General features: G+C 40.6%; 1 protein-coding gene across 3 annotated transcripts in view; it reads right to left on the bottom strand.

Annotated features, from left to right (window-relative positions):
- The window catches only part of LOC121878524 (kelch-like protein 12), a 41,108-nt gene that overhangs the window by 18,246 nt on the left and 1,911 nt on the right, over positions 1 to 20,951 (bottom strand). For 2 of the 3 annotated variants that reach the window (XM_042384786.1, XM_042384787.1), the window contains exon 2: positions 16,682 to 16,996. In XM_042384786.1, the coding sequence (XP_042240720.1) occupies positions 16,682 to 16,808 (127 nt within the window). In that variant the 5' untranslated portion in view covers positions 16,809 to 16,996. Of the gene's footprint in view, positions 1 to 78; positions 258 to 16,681; positions 16,997 to 20,951 lie in introns of those variants that run through there. The other variant, XM_042384788.1, reaches the window with a different exon arrangement.

Here is a 20,951-nt window from a genome sequence, read left to right as displayed (position 1 = left end):
TATCTGTGCCCGCGTCAGTGTTGGTCAAGTCGGATCTTAAATGGACACTCATACTAATTACATTTCACTACTACATACTTGTTTTGATGATTTTTTCAGTTGTCAATACAAGTCGTCGCGCTAGAAGTATATGCAGTGGCCGTTTATAATAACAGGCCTAAGTTATATCCGTTGCAGGCCAATAGTACCTAATCCGAGTATGAGAGATCGATTGCACGCCCACTCTCACCACAAGTTTGACCCAAACTAAGTGTAAACATCCACACCCACTCGGCACTCGGCACTCGCGCAAAGTTCAACTCGCCAGTCTGGTGAGAAATACAACTTTGGCATCAAGCTTCTGCATGGATAGGCTCTTTGGCTCCTGGAGGTTTCCATAAGCTGAATAAAATCGTCTGGAGCAGCCGAAATAAAATCCTAAAACACGACAAACAGCAGGAAAGGGTTAACCAAGATACTTTAAATTGTTAAGTTCTTCCACAAATTGGCTTAAATTTCAATGTGTTTCTATCAGATATAATGTTCCTTCTCTATAGAAAGCATTTTTCTCTTCTCGATTCTCACCAAAAAACTGATCGCTTATTTCTACATAAAGCGAACATGGAAAACGTGGTACTACGTGGAAAACGCTAACATGAAAGGTATTTCTTTTATGGCTTTCAACTAATCATTTTGAATACCACAAAAATATATTTAATTTCATCTTAAATTCCCCCTTTTAATTTATCAAACAAATCAAATTTCTTTCAAATATTACTCGAGACAGCCTATCTCTAAGTTTATATAACTAAAGTACAACATCCATCAGTTCAGAGTTCATAAACAGTTCCCGTGATAATCACCCACTAAAGCCTCGCACTTCGGCGGCAGGAATCACCCATATGCAGGGTATAGACATTTCTTTAATGCTTAACTTTACTATTTGCATTTAAAAACACTTAAAATAAAATAACAATCATTAACAACAGAATACACAATTGCCCACCTACTTTAAATGTATATTTGGATGATCCGTCCGCTTCTTGTGTATTGATGGTTAGGTTTGGTTTCTACATTTGCCTCTATACTTAAAAGGAATTTTTAATCAATATAAAATTTTAAAGAATAATCGAATAAACATGGTAAGCTTTCCTTGGTTCTGGTTTTGTCATTCATGATAAGAACATACACTCAGAGCATTTGGAGTATATTTATGAACTCTCCGGATGGCAACACTATACCGTAGTCAGGTAGAGGGCAAGGACCGTACCGTCATTAACAGATGATAACAGGGAATACTCGGTCGCCTGGTAGCGGGGAACAATGGGTAGTGTCACAAGTATGGAACACTCACAGATGTATGTAATAAGTCATTTATGTCCAATGTATATTTTCAGCCTTCGGGCTGCAAACTTTTTCAATAAACCGTTTATTATTCTTATTATTATTATTATTATTAGATGATATTCTGGAAGAGGCTCACGCCTGTGACCCCTGCTCAATAGCCTCTTCTCTACTCAGATGGTGGCTGCGTGTGGCGGATATTTGTGCCCTATAATTATATACTTGTTCTTGATTTTTCCAGTATTTATCTAATTTTGCTTCAATCTTTTCCACCGTCTCCACATTCACTACCCACTTTCCAGTTGTTGACAACACAAGGATCATCACGGTTCCGTGACAAAACCCCAACGGACAAAACCCCAACGGGGTTGTCATCACCCATATCTGCAGCTACTGGACTGGAGACGTTAATCCATCCCTTTGTATCGGCGGCAAGTTAATCCTTGTCGTGTCTGACCTAACACCTGACCCACATCATCACGGCCACGTCATGAGCTACACCCTTGCTATGAGGCCCCCCGCCACACACACAACCTGTAACCTGTTGAGGATTAAGGAAACAACTTCAAACAAGTACGCCAGTGAGCTCATGTGGTGTGGGTCAGGTGTTAGGTCAGACACGACGAGGATTAACTTAGCGCCGATACAAAGGGAAGGATTAACGTCTCTAGTGGCTGCAAAACCATGCAGTCTCGGGTCATAACAGTTCATGTACAGCCGACCAATCCACCAGTTACAAGCAATTCACTTCAGTTCTGCACAAGTCTCCATCGTGACAAGACGAGGGGAGGCTAGACGACTTTTAAGTTCTTTTGTGTTTTCGATCCAGTTATTTACTTCGTTGGAAGACATAATACTATAAGGTAAGAAATATTAAAGTATTGGTTAAAAAATATTGATGTGACTTTTGCTGCGGTACTGAGATTAAATATTAAGATTTTGTTTCACAGCATTGCGATTTTATACTAAGACACTATCCTCACTGGGGTACAGACAAAAGCCCCCCGACAAAAGCCACCCAGACAAAAGCCCCCCAGACGAAAGCCACCAGACAAAAGCCCCCCAGACGAAAGCCACCCAGACAAAAGCCCCCTACTTTGATCGGGGTGGCTTTTGTCTGACAACAGTAAGGGCTCTCAAAAGTTACGGACATAATTAAATAGTTGAGGGTAAAATATACTGTTCTTCTCTGTGGTTAATTATTGGTTAGGTTAGGTTAAGTTAGGTTAGGTTGGGTTAGGGTTGTCAGACAAAAGCCACCCCGATCAAAGTAGGGGGCTTTTGTCTGGGTGGCTTTCGTCGGGGGGCTTATGTCAGACATCCATTTTCACTGTACTCTGAGTCTGTAATTTTAGATTAAGTTGCTACTTTTTACATTTCCGTTGTATTACATTGATACTAGTGTCATTATACCGTGATTTTAGATCATACTCAATAAAAGATAACGGTGCAGTACAATTGTTTTATGTAACGGATTCCTAACCTAACCTAAAATTATATATATATATATATATATATATATATATATATATATATATATATATATATATATATATATATATATATATGCACAATAACCGCTGGAGAAAGGAGACAAGCAGCAAGTACTTTCGTTTAATACATCCTCAGGCAGAGGATGTATTAAACGAAAGTGTGTAAATGAGGCAGAAAGACAGATCAGCAACCTGGGACTTGGTCACAATATTCGTGATGCCATATGGCAGCAGGGTCTACCATTAGACAACACATTATGCTTCCAATATCTTCCCAGGCGGTAGTACCTCCCTATTTGATAGCTGCCTACTACCTACTATGATAGAAGTATATAAATGGAAGTCAGGGCTAAACAAAGGTGACATTACAAAGGTACTCAATTCTGGTCACCGTATTACAGAATGGATATAGAATCCCTAGAAAGAATTCCGAGGAGAATGACGAGACTAATCCCGGGCATTAGGAACCTTGAGTACAGGGACAGGTTAAAGCATCTTAATTTGCACTCCCTCGAGAGACGTAGAGTGAGGGGCGATATGATAGAGGTTGTAGTGGCTCCTCTTCCCTACAACTCCCAACTGAGCTCCGGCCGCGCGCCTACCAGCCAATCAGCGTACAGCCAGCTACGCCGAGAGACTAGGTCTATGCAGAGGACGCAGGGGTACGATCGCCGACCTAGTCTCTACCTTCAACCTCTGGTTCAGGATCAGAGCGTTTCACTCCTTACGCTTAAGCCGCTGTGATTGGTCCTCTCGCTACGCTCACCCCAAATCCTGATCCTCGTTAATTGTATAAATACGGCCATGCAGACGATATCACACAAATCATCACATACCCCGGCAAATCAACAGCAATAATGGCACAACATACTGCCAACGCAATAGAGAACATCAACCAGTACGAAAAAAAGTGGAAGATACAAACGAACACCAAGTTCAAAATAATCCCAATCGCTAAAAGGAAAAAAGACCCCATTATAGTAGACAACAAAGTAATTCCATATGCCATGGAAGGCACTGTCCTAGGGTTGAAGATAACTACAAAAGGCTACAAAACATTCATCACCGATAAACTTGCAAAAACCAGAAACATGGTAATTAAATTAAAACGCTTCAGAAGCCTGTCAGCAAAAAACAAGTTAAAGTTATATAGAGCCTTTGTCCAATCCCGACTAGTATATCCACCAATTCCCCTACATGCAATAAAACAAACAAACAAAGAAACTGCAGACAATTCAAAACTTAGCCCTAAGGGATGTATATAACATCAGATATCCTGACATAGTCACCAACCGTCAACTACACCAACGAGCGCAAATAGAACCCCTAAACGTTTACCTACACGAACACTCAAAAAGAATATGGACAAAGTTAGAAGAAATAGAGCCAGGACCAATCAAAGAATGGATGGAAGAGACAGAAGACGGAAGAACAGAACACTCGTGGTTCCCTAGCAGTAAAAGAAGAGCCCTAGAACCCACACCAACTCCACTCTATTGAAAGATGCAACGTTACCCCAGTGACAACCTTGGCAGCCCTACCACTTACAACATTAGATCATAAAAAGACGGGATGTTCTTAGCAGAAACACAAGTACCTGCCCTAGACTCCTCACCATTGGCTAGGACATAAGACCCGAAAATGTACGGCATAAAATTGCAATATTTGCTAAACATACAAACACCTGACATAAATATAATACCTAAGACGAAAATTAGCTGAAACACAAACATGAGAAAACAGAAGCACTTGGGTTGAGCACCAAGACCTAGCATTCTACTACTATTTTCCAATTTCCTCGCTTTTCTTCTGCACTATCCACCAACCCCAAGTCCCTCCAAATTCCACCATTATTCTTCAAGTCCAGTTCCCGCACCACCAATCTACGCACCTGCATCAAGATTTCTTCATACTTTACTTCACCCATCGATCGATCGATTGGGAGAGCATTCTACACTCGGCTACTGGACCAGCAACATCTCTCACAGCTCCTCACCTCGTCACTCCTAAGCACAGCGCTGTACAACAATATATATACAGAAAGCGCATCGTGAGTTTCTATCCTACCTCATTCCTGAGTGAAGATATCTACATGTACGTACGTTTGTGTGCCCATACAAAGAGATAATAGACAACTAAAGAGAATTGACAACTGGCCACATACGGTACGCTACAAGGTGTATAAATGGAAGTCAGAGCTAAACAAAGGTGACATTACAAAGGTGCTCAAACTATCCAACCAGGAGTGAACTCTGAACAATGGTTTTAAATTAGACAAATTTAGATTTAGGCCCGAAATAGGTAAACATTGGTTTGGAAATATAGTGGATGAATGGAAAACTTACCAAACATCATCATTAACTCGAATACGCTGGATAGCTTCAAACATAGGTTGGATGGATATAATAGCAATTGGGGCTGGGTGTAAATGGGACTGCCCTGAATGGGCTAATAGGCCCGCTGCAGTTTCCTCCATTCGTATGTTCTATTTGGGGAGGGGGGTTTATGATACGGTTGGGTAGGGTAGGTTAACTTTAGGGTGGTTAATCTTCAGGTGAAATAAACTGGGGGGGGGGCGAATCTCCTGCCCAGGACAAAAGACTTGATGTGGAATATTTTGAAGTGAAGGAAGACGTCAAATAATTGCATTTTTTTCGACAAACATCTTTGAAAACAAGAACAACTAACCTACCAAGCCTCACCAAAACTATTTTGGAATATATTTTAGACATTAACGTTATAATGTTTTTACTGTTCTTCAACAACAAAAGTTAGAAAATTCCACAATTCCACAAACAATATATAAAACATTTTCAAATACAATTCTCTAAGCTTAATTAAGGTTGAGTTTGGTTGGTTCGTTTACCGCAGCCACAACCGTATCCGTATATTATTGTGTACATGTTTGTTCTACAGGCAAGAATGACTAGATAACAAGAGGCGGGTTAAGATAACTCAGACAAAAATAGTAAAAGAGACTCGCTAGACCGAATGTTTGGTGCTTGGCTTGGTGTTGGATCAGCTGCAAGCCACGTGATTGTGGCATGGGACTGACTTAAGTCACGTGATTGTAGCGTGGGATTGACCTTGACGATGATACCTTGCCATCATCACGGTCCCAATTCCTACACCACAGGCGGAATTTTGACAACCCCCTTAAAGCATATTCTTGAAATGCGCACATTAAAATATCGGATCACCTAAAGCCCCATGCTTATTTCACCTGAAGATTCACGCCAGCTTATTTCATCTGAAGATTCGCCCAAGCTTATTTCACCTGAAGATTCGCCCCAGCTTATTTCACCTGAAGATTAACAAGCCCCATCCCTAAGTTAACCTAACCAAGTAGGCAGCTATCAAGCAGGGAGGTACTACCGCCTGGGAAGATATTTGAAGCATAATGTAGAACCTGCTGCCATATGACATCACAAAAATTGTGACCAAGTCCCAGGTAGCTGATCTGACTTTCTTCTTCATTTACACACAATAACAAACTAAAGCCTAATAAGTCACCTGGCCCCGATGAGATATTTGCCAGAGTATTAAAGGAATGTAAGGAAGAGCTTAGTATGCCCTTAGCAAATTTTTTTAACATGTCCCTAGAAACAGGTGTAGTACCAGAATCCTGGAGGATAGCGAATGTAATACCGATTTTCAAGAAGGGGGATAGATCACTATCCTCTAACTACCGTCCAATCAGTCTAACATCAATTGTAGGCAAATTACTGGAAGCAATCATTTCAAACTCTATTCGAAACCACCAGGAGAAGCACAAATTGATCAAGGATTCCCTGCATGGCTTCACAAGCGGGCGTTCATGTTTATCTACAGTAATCTATTAACATTCTTTTCATCAGTTTTCGAATCGGTGGACGAGGGGCACAATTATGATGTGGTATATCTTGACATTATCAAAGCCTTCGACAGAGTCCCCCACGAAAGACTAATAAGAAAGGTAGAAGCACATGGCATTAAAGGTAATATTCTAAAATGGATTAGGGCGTGATTACAGGACAGGAAACAGCGAGTGAGCATTAACGGCACTAAATCCCATTGGAGCAATGTCACTAGTGGAGTTCCCCAAGGCTCAGTACTTGGACCATTATTATTTATTATATACATAAACGACATAGATATCAGCATAGACAGCAACATAAGTAAATTTGCTGATGACACTAAAATAGGACGAGTAATTAAATCTGACGAGGACTCCGCAAAACTACAGGAAGATCTAAACAAATTTTTCGAATGGTCTGAAAAATGGCAGATGAAATTCAATGTGGACAAATGTAAAGTACTCAGTTTAGGAGACGTAAACAAGGAAACCAGTTACCAGATGAACAACGATGCCATTGAGAAATCCGACTGCGAGAGATTTAGGAGTAATGATAAGTAGGAATCTTAAGCCAAGTAATGTGTTCTTGCTCGTAACAAGGCTAATAAAGTACTTGGGTTCATACAAAGGAATGTCAGTTACAAGACCAGTGAGGTCATCTTAAAATTATATCTTGAGCTTGTGAGACCTCACCTGGATTACTCAATGCAGTTCTGGTCACTGTATTACAGAATGGATATAGAATCCTTGGAGAGAATCTAGAGGAGAATGACAAGACTAATCCCAGGCATTAGGAACCTTGAGTAAAGTGACAGGTTAAAGCATCTTAATTTGCACTCCCTCGAGAGACAAGAGACGTAGAGCGAGGGGCGACATGATAGAGGTGTATAAATGGAAGTCAAGGCTAAACAAAGGGGACATTACCAAGGGACTCAAACTATCCAACCAGGAGCGAACTCATAACAATGGTTTTAAATTAGACAAATTTAGATTTAGGCGCGAAATTAGTAAACTGGTATGGATGAATGGAACACGTTACCAAATATCATTATTAACTCGAATACACTAGGTAGCTTCAAACATAGGTTGGATGTAAATGGGACTGCCCAGTATGGGCCAATAGGCCTGCTGCAGTTTCCTCCATTCTTATCTTATGTTCTTATATATCGTGTCACACTATTGATTTTTTTAATTTTGTATTTATTTATGGACCTTTATTATTATTATTATTATTATTATTATTATTATATTTTCGCCAAAATATTTTCTCGGTTACGCTTCCCAAAAAAAAATACAGTTCGCATATTAGCATAAATTGGAAATATTTACATGCTCAGGGCTCTATAAATGCACCCGGCCCAGCACCCACACCCCATAGCGTTGGGTGTGTAGTGTGGTTATGTAGATAGCTGCACCTGAACCCAAAACACAGTAGCCTCACGTGATCCACCCCCACCAGTCTGCTCAGGTTGCTCTACACTACAGAGAACATGTTGCTCTTCACTACAGGGAACATTATGCTCTACCCTACAAATTAACATGTTTATGTACACTACAGGGAACATCACCATTCATCGCAACATTAACTTGTATCACAAATATTCCAAAATACATAGGGAAGGTTATACTGACTGTGTGTGTGTACTTAAAGCTATATATAGTCTGAGTTATGTATATACCGTTACCTCCCTCACATCAGTATTCAGTGAAGGAGGGAATGACTAATGACTAAGTGTTGATGGGAATGACATTTTCCTGTTATTTCCTTCATTCATGTCTTCTCATCTACCTTCCTCTCCCATCTTCTCACTCCCGTTCCCTCCATTTCTCATATCCCTCCCTTCCTCTCCCATCTTCCTCACTCCAGTTCCCCATCTCATATCCCTCCCGTCTTCTCTCTCCTGTCCCCATCTCATATCTATCCCTTCCTCTCCCCACCGCCCTCCCCAATCCCCTTGCAGCTTCTCTTATACACTGTAACTGGTTATATCTGAAATTATCTGGTTCATTATCGCGCGCCTGGTGACTCTCCCATCACGTGGAGTACTTAAGATACACTTGTTCATCAGGGGAAGACGAGGGAGAATTACTAATGCGATAACATCATTAAATATATCATCTCGCAAAACATAGTAATATATACCTATATCTGTCCTATTTACAATGCGTGACGTATAATTTTTTTTTATCTTTGGGATGTGTTCCACATTAGTATTATTGTAGTAAAGTACAATACTAACAGAAGTGCTTTTAAGTAATTATACCAGTGGAGACTCAAATCCCTAAAAACTGAAGAATACATGTACAGCAGGGTATTAATAACTTGAATCAGTTTGGATTTTTGGCTCTGATTTTCTTTATTTTTTCAACGATCTCAAGATAACTACTGTAGACCCATGGCCTTTTATTTAAGATAAGGGGAAGACAATCGTTTTAAAGGTAAAATTTTACTTGTTGCCACCCAAAGATTTTGAAGTTGAAATTATACAGGTACTGTACCAGCAAAATATCCACTTCAATTTTTTTTCAAGTATGTACAGACGATCAGTGACGAAGAGGAAAAAGTAAACAGTAAAATAGAGTACTGTATCTAAAATCTGCATTAAAGTCTTAGTGAATTATCAAGGTTACTATTGTACCAGTATTTTCTAAATATTGTTACGACCCTCCTCCTTTTACAGCTTACCCAGCTTCCACCACTGGTTACCAGCGGCCAGGGTCGTATGTATAGAAGCAGTAGATATCTCACAAGTGTTGTCAAATTACCACTGGCTGTCCCGCCAGTCTCCGGTAATTCCAGACGATCGGTATCAGTGTACAGACAAACAACAGGCAGGTGGATTTCCACCAGGTCACAGAAACAAACTTATGCACTGTAGACTTCTCACTTTGAATATATACTGTAGCCAGCACATTACCAGTGGACAATTCCTTGGTCTTTTCACTTTATATTAATCACAAAAATTCCACAACACTTGCACAACAATTATCTTCAGTTGTTCTACTAGGGTTATTCTTTACACTCTGAGTGGAAGCAATCGACTGACTCAACTAGGCAGCCCGCTGCCGCTTATATACCTCAACAGACGCATCTTGAAAAGCCTAGCATCACCCAGAGATGCCTGGGTGGTTCTAGAACGTTCTACTCTGATCGAGGCTTACAATAATAAGTAAATCAGAACAAAAATAATGCAATACAGTACGTACACGAAAATTTCACTAAATTTGCCAAAATAACTGCTGCATGGGTCAGAAAACAATCAAAACACCTAGTTTGCAAAATTATAATACAAAATTATGAATCAGCATAACGATATGTATATGTTATACAGTATTTGGTTGGAACTTCTATTGCAGGTAATACTTTGCAAACTGGCGACCAATTGTTCTGCACTCATGTATAAAATATTTTTGCTGAAACTAGCTCAGGTGGTTTATTTCTAAGTAAAACTGAAAATGCAGTACAAAATATGCTATAAAGTACAGTACACTGGACCCTCACTTTATGCGCATTCACTATATGCGAATTCGCGTTTATGCGGCGGCCCTATTTCTACCCATAATTCATTTTGCGGAAGAGATTTCCTATTATGCGTTCTGTAGAAGATATGGCAGACTAGTTTTATATTATATCATAGTATATTATATTGTATATTATCTTTATTTCTAAGCTACATTAGAGTACAGTATTTTAATTATTTTTCTACAACTTTTATAGCATTAATGCTCCAGAAATGGTTGTGAAATGAGGCATAGTGTGTGTGTGTGTTTACTGCACTGTGTGACATTACGAGACGTGGCTGGAGTGGCGAGTCAGCCACTCCGCACACATTCACTTTCCACACAAACACCCATGCTCTTCATACGTCTTAGTTTATAGTTTTATATTATGCAGTATTATCTTTATTTCTAACCCACATTAGAGTATTGTAATGGTTTTTCCACAACTTTTATCAAATTACTGTTGACTTTTAGTAGTTGTGGAACATATCCTAATTTTCCCCATAAAATTAAGAATTCACTATCCAGTACAGTACAGTATGTAGGACTTTTCATGCTAGACACGATTGTATTTTTGAAAACTCAATTTCCACCGAGTTGGAGGTACAGCCAAGGTCACAGGCCTATAACCACACAATCACTGCCACATGACAAAGCTTTTATTTTATTTTATTTTTTAGGGTGTTGTGGTCACGGCTGTGATAAAGGCCAACCAGGGAGTGTAGTACTGTGCCTTCAGTTAAATCAGTTCATAGTTGTCATCAGTGAATGCAGAAGAGACTATAAATAACTTAAAGTGAATACATATTGACAATCGAGCTGGTAAGGACAACTGCCAGCCTATTCGTGTCATAGGTGCCACAGAGACTTTAAATTTTATTTTGTTTGTGTGCTTTCTCAGGGACTGAATCTGTGTTTATAATACACCACTCACAGGGAGATACAGTGTACACAGTGATAGTTCATAGTGTCATCAGTGACCGCTGAAGTTGTAAATAACTTAAAGTGAGCGCTCACTAGCAAGCAAGCTGGAAAGGCACCGTGCCAGCTGAAACCAAGTCGTGTCATAGGTGCCACAGAGACTTTAAATTTTATTTTGATTGTGTGCTTTCTCAAGGACTGAAACTGTGCCTACAATACACCATTCACAGGGAGATACAGTGTACGCAGTCACAGACGACAACTCTATAGGCAACAGAGAGTAGCTAAGTACTTTTTCTCTCTTTATTTTTTTGAAATAGGTGTAGATTTATACACAGTCTGCACCCCCCCCCCCACAACAACAACAACCATGAGTTTGATATGTGATTACTGCAGGGAGACGTCGGATATGGAGGATACAGGCCTAACTAATGCAACGTTTAGGAAGTTACTAACTGCCGTAAAGCTTGATGGCTGTTGCTGGTATTGCCCTGGCTGCATAGTCAAGGTGAATGAAGCGATTGCAATCCATAAGGGAACGAGTTCTCAAGGGGCGAAAATAGATGAAGCAGGAGCCCTGCTGGTTGACAAACTGGAGCAAGTTGAGAAAGAGATCCTTGCTAAGACTGAGGAAGTAGCTAATAGAATGGAGGTGGTTGCTAAGAGGAGTTATGCTGACGTATTAGGAGGGCCACGGGGGGGGGCGGGCGGAGAGTAATGCAGAATCAGTACAGGTTCTACAGCAGATTGGGACTCTGAAAAAGTGTGTCGAAGAAATGAAAATTAACGCACCTACTGTTAGGGGAGAGGAGGAACACCAGGAACGGCTCCAGCGCAGGAACAATGTAATAGTTTTTGGAGTCCCAGAGAGCCAGGCAGAGGGAACTGTGAGTAAGGAAACACACGACAAGGTGCTGTTTCAAAATATTTGCACAGAGGTTCTGAAGATTCCAGCAACCCCTCAGGATGTGAGGAGACTGGGACAAAAGCAGGGGGCTAAGCCTCGCCCCCTCAGGATCACACTAGGGAGTGAGGAGGAGAAATGGCAAGTTATCCGGCAGGCAAAAAACTTAGCAAGGAGCGAGGCATTTCGGGATGTATTTATTCACCCAGACCGCACGGTAATGCAGAGGGAACAGCACAAGAAGCTCCTGCAGGACTTGAAGCAGAAGAGGGAGGAGTCGAGGAGGAACGGGGACAGGTGCACATGGGTTATACTCAGGGGGAGGGTAGTGGAAACAAGTGTGCCGACACAGGGCCAGGGGGCAGCAGTGCACCCTCCACCCACTCAACCCCCCACCCGGGAGGCGGCACCAGCTCAGCCTACCAGACAGGAGGGAACGAGCGCCGTGTAAACAATGACATTTTTAACCACACCCTGCAAAATACAGTGTACTTAGCAAATGCTGCAGCTTCTGAGAATGTGGGTGGAGCGGGTTTATTACTAAGAGCAGAGACGTTACCGAGAACAAATTCTGGCTTGAATGTCATGTACACTAATACTGACACGTTCCTTGATAAGAGGGAGGAGTTTGAAACACTACTAAGAGTACACCAACCAGATATTGTAGGAGTTGTAGAACTGTTGTACAAGAACAGGAGAATCGACCCAGAGGAATGTGAGTTCAGTATTGCTGGATATGACTCATTTACGAACCTAACTCAAGAATCCTGCAGGAGGGGTGTGGTTATCTACGCTAGGCAAGACCTTAGAGCCAGCCAGGCGAGGGTACAGGGAGAGGATGTTTTTGAAGAGTCCAAGTGGTGTAAAATTAAATTAAAGGGAGGGGACTTACTTATCGTCGGGCGTATCTACAGATCCCCGAACTGTGGCCCACTAAATCAAAGGAACTTAAGAACCTTAATAAACAATGCGGCAATGCTCAACCCCAGCCACCTCCTTATCATGGGGGACTTTAACTATGGCGACATCGACTGGAGAAACGAGTCCACCCCGAATGACTTGAATAATCCTGCTACTCTTTTTGTAGAAACTCTGAGAGATAATTTTCTGTTCCAACATGTGAGAGACCCGACACATTACAGAGGGGAGCAAACACCCAAGCCACTTGACCTCATCATAACAAACGAGGAGGGTATGGTGGCCAAACTGGAACACCTTGCCCCAGTTGGCACCAGTCACCATACAGTGTTGTCATTCAGATTTAACTGTTACCTAGTTCAAGATAAGGCCAGGCCAAGGTGCAAATATTACAAGGGAAATTACAATGGGATGAGGGAAGAGATGAGGGGTATCAACTGGCCTGACTTATTAAGGTACAAGAACGCAGACACTACGCTGAATATCATAACTAGTAAAATGACCCATTTGATCGATAAATATATACCCAAGACCAAACCCAGTGCTTCTAGGAATACGAGGGGATCCCTACACATGAACCATGCGGCGGTCGACAAAATTAAGAAGAAAACCCAGAAATTCAAGACGTGGGTTGGGTCAAATGATGAGCAAGACAGGAGGATGTATGCAAGAGCCAGAAACCAAGCAAAGATAGAGTGTAGGAGGGCTGAAAAGGAGTTCCAAAGGCTGGTTGCACGCGAGGTCAAGTCAAACCCAAAGGCGTTTTACCGCTATGCAAAGTCGAAATTGAAAACGCGAGTAGGAGTATCAGACCTGAGGCTTGAAGATGGTAGTTATGCAGATTCTGACCAGGATAAAGCTGAGGCATTGAACAGCTTCTTTTCCTCAGTGTTCACAAGAGAGGATGCAACTAACCTTCCTGCGTTTGAGGACAGACGGTTCGACACAGCACTGACCCACATTGTGTTCACAGAAGAGGGTATTAGAAATAAACTGTCCAGGCTAAAGGTCCATAAGAGTCCTGGGCCTGACATGGTGCATCCTAGAGTGCTAAGGGAGCTGTGCAACGAGCTTGCAGAGCCCCTGAAGATTCTGTTTTGTAAATGCCTGGATGAACAAATGGTCCCCAGTGAATGGAAAGTGGCTTATGTGAGTCCTATCTTCAAGAAGGGCGATAGTCACTCCACGAACAACTATAGACCGGTGAGCCTGACCAGCATAATATGTAAAGTACTTGAGAGTATTATCAGAGATGCAGGGATGGAACATCTACTACGAAACAACCTTGTAAAAGATTGCCAACACGGTTTTATGCCGGGGCGCTCTTGCTTCACACAATTGCTCAAGGTATTGGATATTTGGATCCATATTCTAGAACGGGGTGGTAATATCGACAATATTTACCTAGATTTTGCCAAGGCTTTCGACAGTGTACCCCACGAAAGGCTGAAAATCAAACTGGAAGGGTACGGAATTCGGGGAAATGTCCTAGCGTGGATAGAAGACTTTCTACATGACCGCAAGCAATGTGTGGTGATTAATGGCACGAAATCGTCATCTGTACCTGTAACAAGTGGGGTACCGCAGGGTAGTGTATTGGGCCCGCTGTTGTTTGTTTGTTTCATAAATGATATGCCTGACGTTGTACACTCCTCCATACAAATGTTTGCCGATGATGGCAAGTTATTTCGGGAAATTAAGAACCAAGCGGACTGTGAAGAGCTGCAGAAGGACCTCTGTGGGCTCCAGGAATGGTCGAAGGAATGGCTGCTGAGATTCAATGTCACGAAGTGTAAGAGGATGCACCTGGGGCGTACCAACGGTAAGGAGGCGTACCATATGTCCCAACGGGATGAAGAAAATGTACTAGTTGAGACTGTGTGTGAGAAGGACCTAGGTGTGTATGTTGACAATGAGCTGAAGTTCTCGGGCCATTGTGAGAAGAAGGTAAATCAGGCAAATAAATTATTGGGTCTTATAAGAAGGTCGTTCAGATATCTAGACGGTCCGTCCCTCGTGACGATCTTCAGGAGTGAAGTGCTTCCCCATCTGGAGTACTGTCACCCCATCTGGTCCCCGAGATATGCTAGGGACTGTCAGTTGGTTGAAAATGTTCAAAGGAGGGCCACCAAACTGGTGCCTGCACTTCGGCACCTCAGCTACCCTGAGAGATTGGAGCGCCTGAACTTGCCTAGCTTATACTACAGACGGGCAAGGGGGGACCTAGTTGAGGTTTATAAGCATCTCAGGGGGCACTACTCAGTTGAGTGTCCTTACTTGGAGCTGGCGGACGCTCGCCCCACAAGGGGTCACAGCTCAAGATTGAAGAAGCCGCAAGTCCAGAAAACCGTGAGGGCAAACTTTTTCGGAGTGAGGGTTGTAAACTCTTGGAACAATCTACCAGAGAGTGTTGTGACGGCACCGAGTGTGAGCTCTTTCAAGAGAAGACTTGACCAACACTGGAGCGGGTTCAGGTACATTCAGGAGCCGGTGCATGCCCAGTATTTGCCAACAGTGCGTGACAGAGACGTGACCGATCGCCCGGGCGGCTAGCGAGCCGACCTTTTGGTGAAGAATATAAAGGAAAAGAGACGTGACCGATCGCCCAAGCGGCTAACAAGCCGATCAGTGGCGAAGAGGATAAAAGTAAAAAAATAGTAAAGTAAAAAAGTATGTGGATTCTCATTATGCTGTGTTGTTGCAGAATGCAACCATAGCATAAAGCATAAAGTTGTAGCATCAGCTGCATTAATCTCTTCATATGAGGGAATTGCTGGTTGCTATTGTCAACGTTCTGACTCGCACTCTACCATATACAATAAATGATTTTAAAAAATCCAACGTCACTTGTATGGGCAACTCGCTGCAGTAATATTTACTTTTAATTATTTTAAACCTCAACCCATTATATAATATAATTACCTGAACGCCTGTACTTTATTCGTTGTAAGCCTCACGATAGTTAAATTTGACGGTTCCTATACAGTGCGACAAAATGTGTATATCATCTGTAATTAGGAATACAGTAATATCTCTGTTAGCTGGAATCCCTCAAACACGGAACTCTCTCATAGCAGGAATTGAAATTTTCTCTTAAAATCATTCTCAAAGCCAGAATTGTTGGGAAAATTACGGCTTTGGGAACAATTTTCCATGGGGCACATTTTCTGGAAAATTAAAAGAAATTTTTCCCATTGCCCAGAAAATTCTAGAGAAGAGGGATTTTTTTCTGGGGTTGAGAGTTGAAAATTAGGCATATTTTCCAGAAATTCAGAGAAAATTTTTCTGGTACCCGGAAAATTCCAGGGATGGGGGATACTTTCCAGGTGTGAGAGATGATATAAAACGCAATTTTTGGAATTTCCATGAACATTTTTCCGTTACCTTGGGGATGAGGGATTTTTTACGGCTTTGAGAGATGAAATAATGCATCACTCTCGAATTTCCAAGAACATTTTTCCGTTACCCAGAAAATTCTGGGGATGAGGGATTTTTTTCCGGCCTAGAGATAGTCGTCTCGTTACCCGGAAATCTCTCATTCCTGGAAATGCTCTGCACCAATTGTTCCGGCTAACGGAGATATCACTGTAGTACCTTACATCAGTACAATAACGGCACTGTTCAACAAATAGAAGAAAGGACTTAGAATATGGCCCTGATCAAGAGACATTTTTAACACATTTTTTGTAAATAAGAATAAGAATACACCAACACAATTATCTCAGCCCGGTAAATTTTTGGGGGTATACAGAGAGTGATAGAATAAGGGAGCAGAGATGCACTAACCGTGAGGATCGACAGTGGAGGGATCGGGAACACAGCGTGGGTAGTCAAGTGTTTGAGCGTAGTGGCGACGCACCTCTCCAGTCCTGTGACAGGACCAGCATGGTGCACTTCTGTTATCCCAGTCCATTGTCAGTGTTCCTTCACCAGATACTCTTTGAATTTTTTGTTCCAACACAACACTTTCCTTTCTATTTTAAAATTTATTCTATAAATAGTAGGACTTTTGACTCAAGAATTCTGGCACTGCAAAATTTTTTTTTTAATTTGGTTTGAATATGACTTGTAGCTTGTAAGGATTTTTTACTGAAGGAGTCTCTGAAAAAAATAAAATAAAATAATTTACTCTAAAATGTCTTCATTGCACTTTGGTTAAATTGAATTCATTTGTATGTTGACCTTTTATTCTTGTACTGTATTCAAGCAGATGAATAATATATACTGCATTCGGTACATGGCAAATTAAAGTACATAAGATGGTCCAGCATTGATTGTTTTTGGAGTTGCTGGCACTTTGACTTTCGGCCAGTCCAGTGCTGCTTTGACAGAATGTTTCCTACATAATATGCCAAACCAATGTCAAAGAAAGTGCTTATGGAAATTGTAGATGAAACCACCATAAAAATTATAAGTTTGTTTCACCCATATTACCAGTCATTTGCATTTCTCATCATCACGATGTAAATACTATCAATGCAATGGTATAAAACAATTATAAGAGAGGTATTCATAGTCACCTCCAACAACATCGAATGAGTGAGGTTTACAAGCAGGAGCCAGGCATACGAACATGTAAGTCACATATTTTCCTTTACCAAATGAACGGCTCTCCAAGTATTGCAGCTCCTTCCCAACTTATGACCTACTCGACTTACAACCTGCCTCAGTCGTACCAAAATTTTGTCAAATTACGTATTTTCGAGTCCCAACTTCAGTACACAGACAAAATTTTCATTTGTAATTCACTTTAAAATGGCTGGCAAGCTTAATTGTCAGGGCCGGATTCAGGAGTGGGCAAAGTGGGCAGCTGCCCAGGGGCCTCCACAATCTGGGGGCCTCCACATATTACAATATTTTATTTATTTGTTTATTCATTTGGATTATTTTTATTTTCATTCTTTAAAATTCATGTTTATCTATTCCATTACGTAAAACTATGTTCAGCAAGAAGCGTGATAGATATTAGGCTAGCTACTCCTTGAAATTCATAAATACCTGGTTTTCCTATGAACTGTATATTTTTAATATAACTGCATATGGCTTCAAAATTCTCCAAAGAAGTGTTCAAATTTCAAAATTTTCCCGGGGGGCTTACAGCGCCCCCCAGAACTCCCAGATGTTTAGATTCACTTCACTCGCCACCCCACCCTCTTGGGTAGTTATAATGAGGGGGGCCTCCCCAAAGAGGCTGCCCGTGGGCCTCCACAGGTCTAAATCCGGCACTGTTAATTGTGAGAGTTTTGTGGTGCTGAGAAGAAAAAGAGACACCCATTTTAGATTTTCTATGTATTATTTGAGCATTTTCGACTTACGACCTGGATTTGGGTCCCTAACCCCGTCGTAAGTCGGGGAGGAGCTGTATTTTGTTACCTATAAGGATTAATTTGTTTCATGGCCACTTTAGGGTTTGTTATACTATTCACCTTTTTCTTGTAAATTACCATTTTATTGTTTTTATGAAGTGCAGTCATGTTGACACTCCTGTTAACTGTGAACAGAAATCTCACATCGTCAGCGACAAGTTGACCCCCTCGTAGCCTCAAAGCATAGGGTAATGCTCCTTAACTTAATTAAGAAGCAAATAGACATCTCTAACCCTTTAGAGGGCAGGGGTTCCCCTCAGCTGAATATAATCATCTGGCATCAGCCAAAATAAAATACCTATGGGATACTTTCCCCTCTAAAGGGTTAATTGAGATAGGTTCTAAAGATAGAATGACAGGTTTTGCAGTCAGTAATCGGAAGAGGAAGGATTTGGCTGAAATTACATCCAAGTTCAATGCCATTACCTCTCCCTCCCTTCAAATTAACCTTTTAAAGAGAAATGTTACTCGACTTGGGATTGTGCCCCAAAAGTCTACAAGGCAATGGGCAAATCATACAAATAAATTTAGATTTTTTTTTAATTAAATGATTTCCAGCAGTAAATAAGCATTTTCAGGCTCAAACTTCATGTCAAAGTAAATTTTTGCTACTACATTTTTTCCAAGTAAGATGTGTAGAATTATATTATGATTCAACCAACCCCACCCATAAAAAAAAAATATCTTAAGACAAATCGAATACTGTACAGTATTTACTTACAATAAAACACATACAGTATAGCCACACTTTGATGACAATACAATAATATAATAAAAAAGAGTAACCTTTCTGTACTTGACAGGTTTTCAAAATAAAAATAAATATATGTAGAACAACAAGAAAGAAAATGGTACCTGTACAATTAATTGGTTTAAAATGGTTTTAAGCATGATATATAGGACAAGGGTGAAACTCTTTACAGCATGAATTATATTGACATTGAGTTGGTGTGAGTAGGCCAGATGGCTGAGTTACATTTTCTTTAAATACTGTAGAGCCAAACATTTTTCATGACAAAATAGATCATACAGTATTTTTACTCGCTGCTACAATACCATAAAATATCCACTGCCAATTTTTTTCTGTACAGTATCAAGTAATAAATTATATACCTGCACTCTATACTCCAGAAAAATCCCTCAATTTCGGGTCTGTGAATGAGTTTCCAAAGATGAAAATCAGACACATTTTCTGAGAAAATTCCAGAAAATCTCCCCCAAAAATATTTTTCCGTGTCTGGGAACAAATTCTGAGGCTGAATTTGCTAACAAAGAATTAAAAAAAAAGGTTGTTAATATTCATTTACACAGGAAATGTATAATAGTATATACAGTGACCCCTCGTTTAACGAACACCTCGGTTAACGTAATTTCGATCAACGAACTGCCTTCCATAAGGATCTTCAATTCGGTTAACGAAAAAAAATTCGGTTAACGAAGTTCTTACGAACCGACCTCAACATGTTTTCGCTTGCACTGACCGGGCAACCAGCTTTAGTATCAGTCCGCCAATACATTAATCGGTTCTAGGGCTTAAATTCCTTACTATTTTAGTAAATATCAAGAAGTTTATACTCAATAATTTTAAAAGTTTAATAATCAATTTTTTAGTCATTTTAACAATTATTGAACATAATTGAAGGTAAAGTGTCTAGTTTAATGCGCGGCATCCAGCCTCTTAACACAGCAAACAGGAGTTAGTCTCTCTCTGTTTTCACTGGAGGTAACATCTTGCTTGAGACTCTCTTCAACTAAACGCTTTTTTTCTGTTTCCAAGCAAATTATTGGTCATTTTGAAATATATTTTACATATTGACAATATATAATGCAGTGCAGTGTTGATTTAAAAAAAATAATCTTGAATTACACCAAGAGAGCTAAAATTTTATGGGTGAAATGGCGCCATGGGGTGACTTCTCTTCCAACCTAATGCCTTCTCTTCTTCCTTCTCCTCCACTCCCATTCTAAATCCCATCATCATCATCATCATCCAGGAGCCTTCTACATACACACCTCAAAGTAAGTGAACTTTTCTACCATTTTTGTTGAATTTAGGAAATTTTCGGTGAGCTGGAACCAATTACCCAAAAACCCATTGAAACAATGGTTTCGGTTAACGAACTTTTCGGTTAACGAACGACCTTCTGGAACGGATTGAGTTCGTTAACGGAGGGGTCACTGTACAGCGCTGTATATCTAAAATCAGCATACAAAGTTCAGTGAATTCTTAAAGCAAGTACGTAGGTCCTACCAGCATTTTCTAAGTAAAGTACAGTACGTATGTTATATCAGGCTGCAGACTTCTAATGTAGGTAATACTTCACAAACTGGCTACATATTGTTCTGGACTACAGTGTAATATATTTTTACTGAAACTAGCTTAGTTGCTTTACTCTTAAGTAAAACTAAAAATGTGGTACAAAAAGTGCCACAAAATATCTTTATAATAAAACTGTAGCATTAATCTCTTCAAATAAGTGACAAATGGTCATCATCATCGATGTTCAGACTCTCGCTCTACTGCCATATCTACATTACTGTATAATGACTCTAAAATTCCTAAGTAGCAGCGTGTGTGGGCAAACAGCTGTGGTAACTATTACTCACACAGTGCAGTAATTGCTTTTAAAAACAATGTTGTATACATTATCTCTTGCTTAAACCTAAACTCATCGTATAATACAACATAG

This window comes from Homarus americanus, unplaced genomic scaffold, assembly GCF_018991925.1.
Source record: "Homarus americanus isolate GMGI-L3 unplaced genomic scaffold, GMGI_Hamer_2.0 scaffold41027, whole genome shotgun sequence".
NCBI classification, from domain to species: Eukaryota; Metazoa; Arthropoda; class Malacostraca; order Decapoda; family Nephropidae; genus Homarus; species Homarus americanus.
The sequence above is the reverse complement of the archived record's forward strand: the minus strand, read 5'-3'. Positions and strand labels throughout refer to the sequence as shown.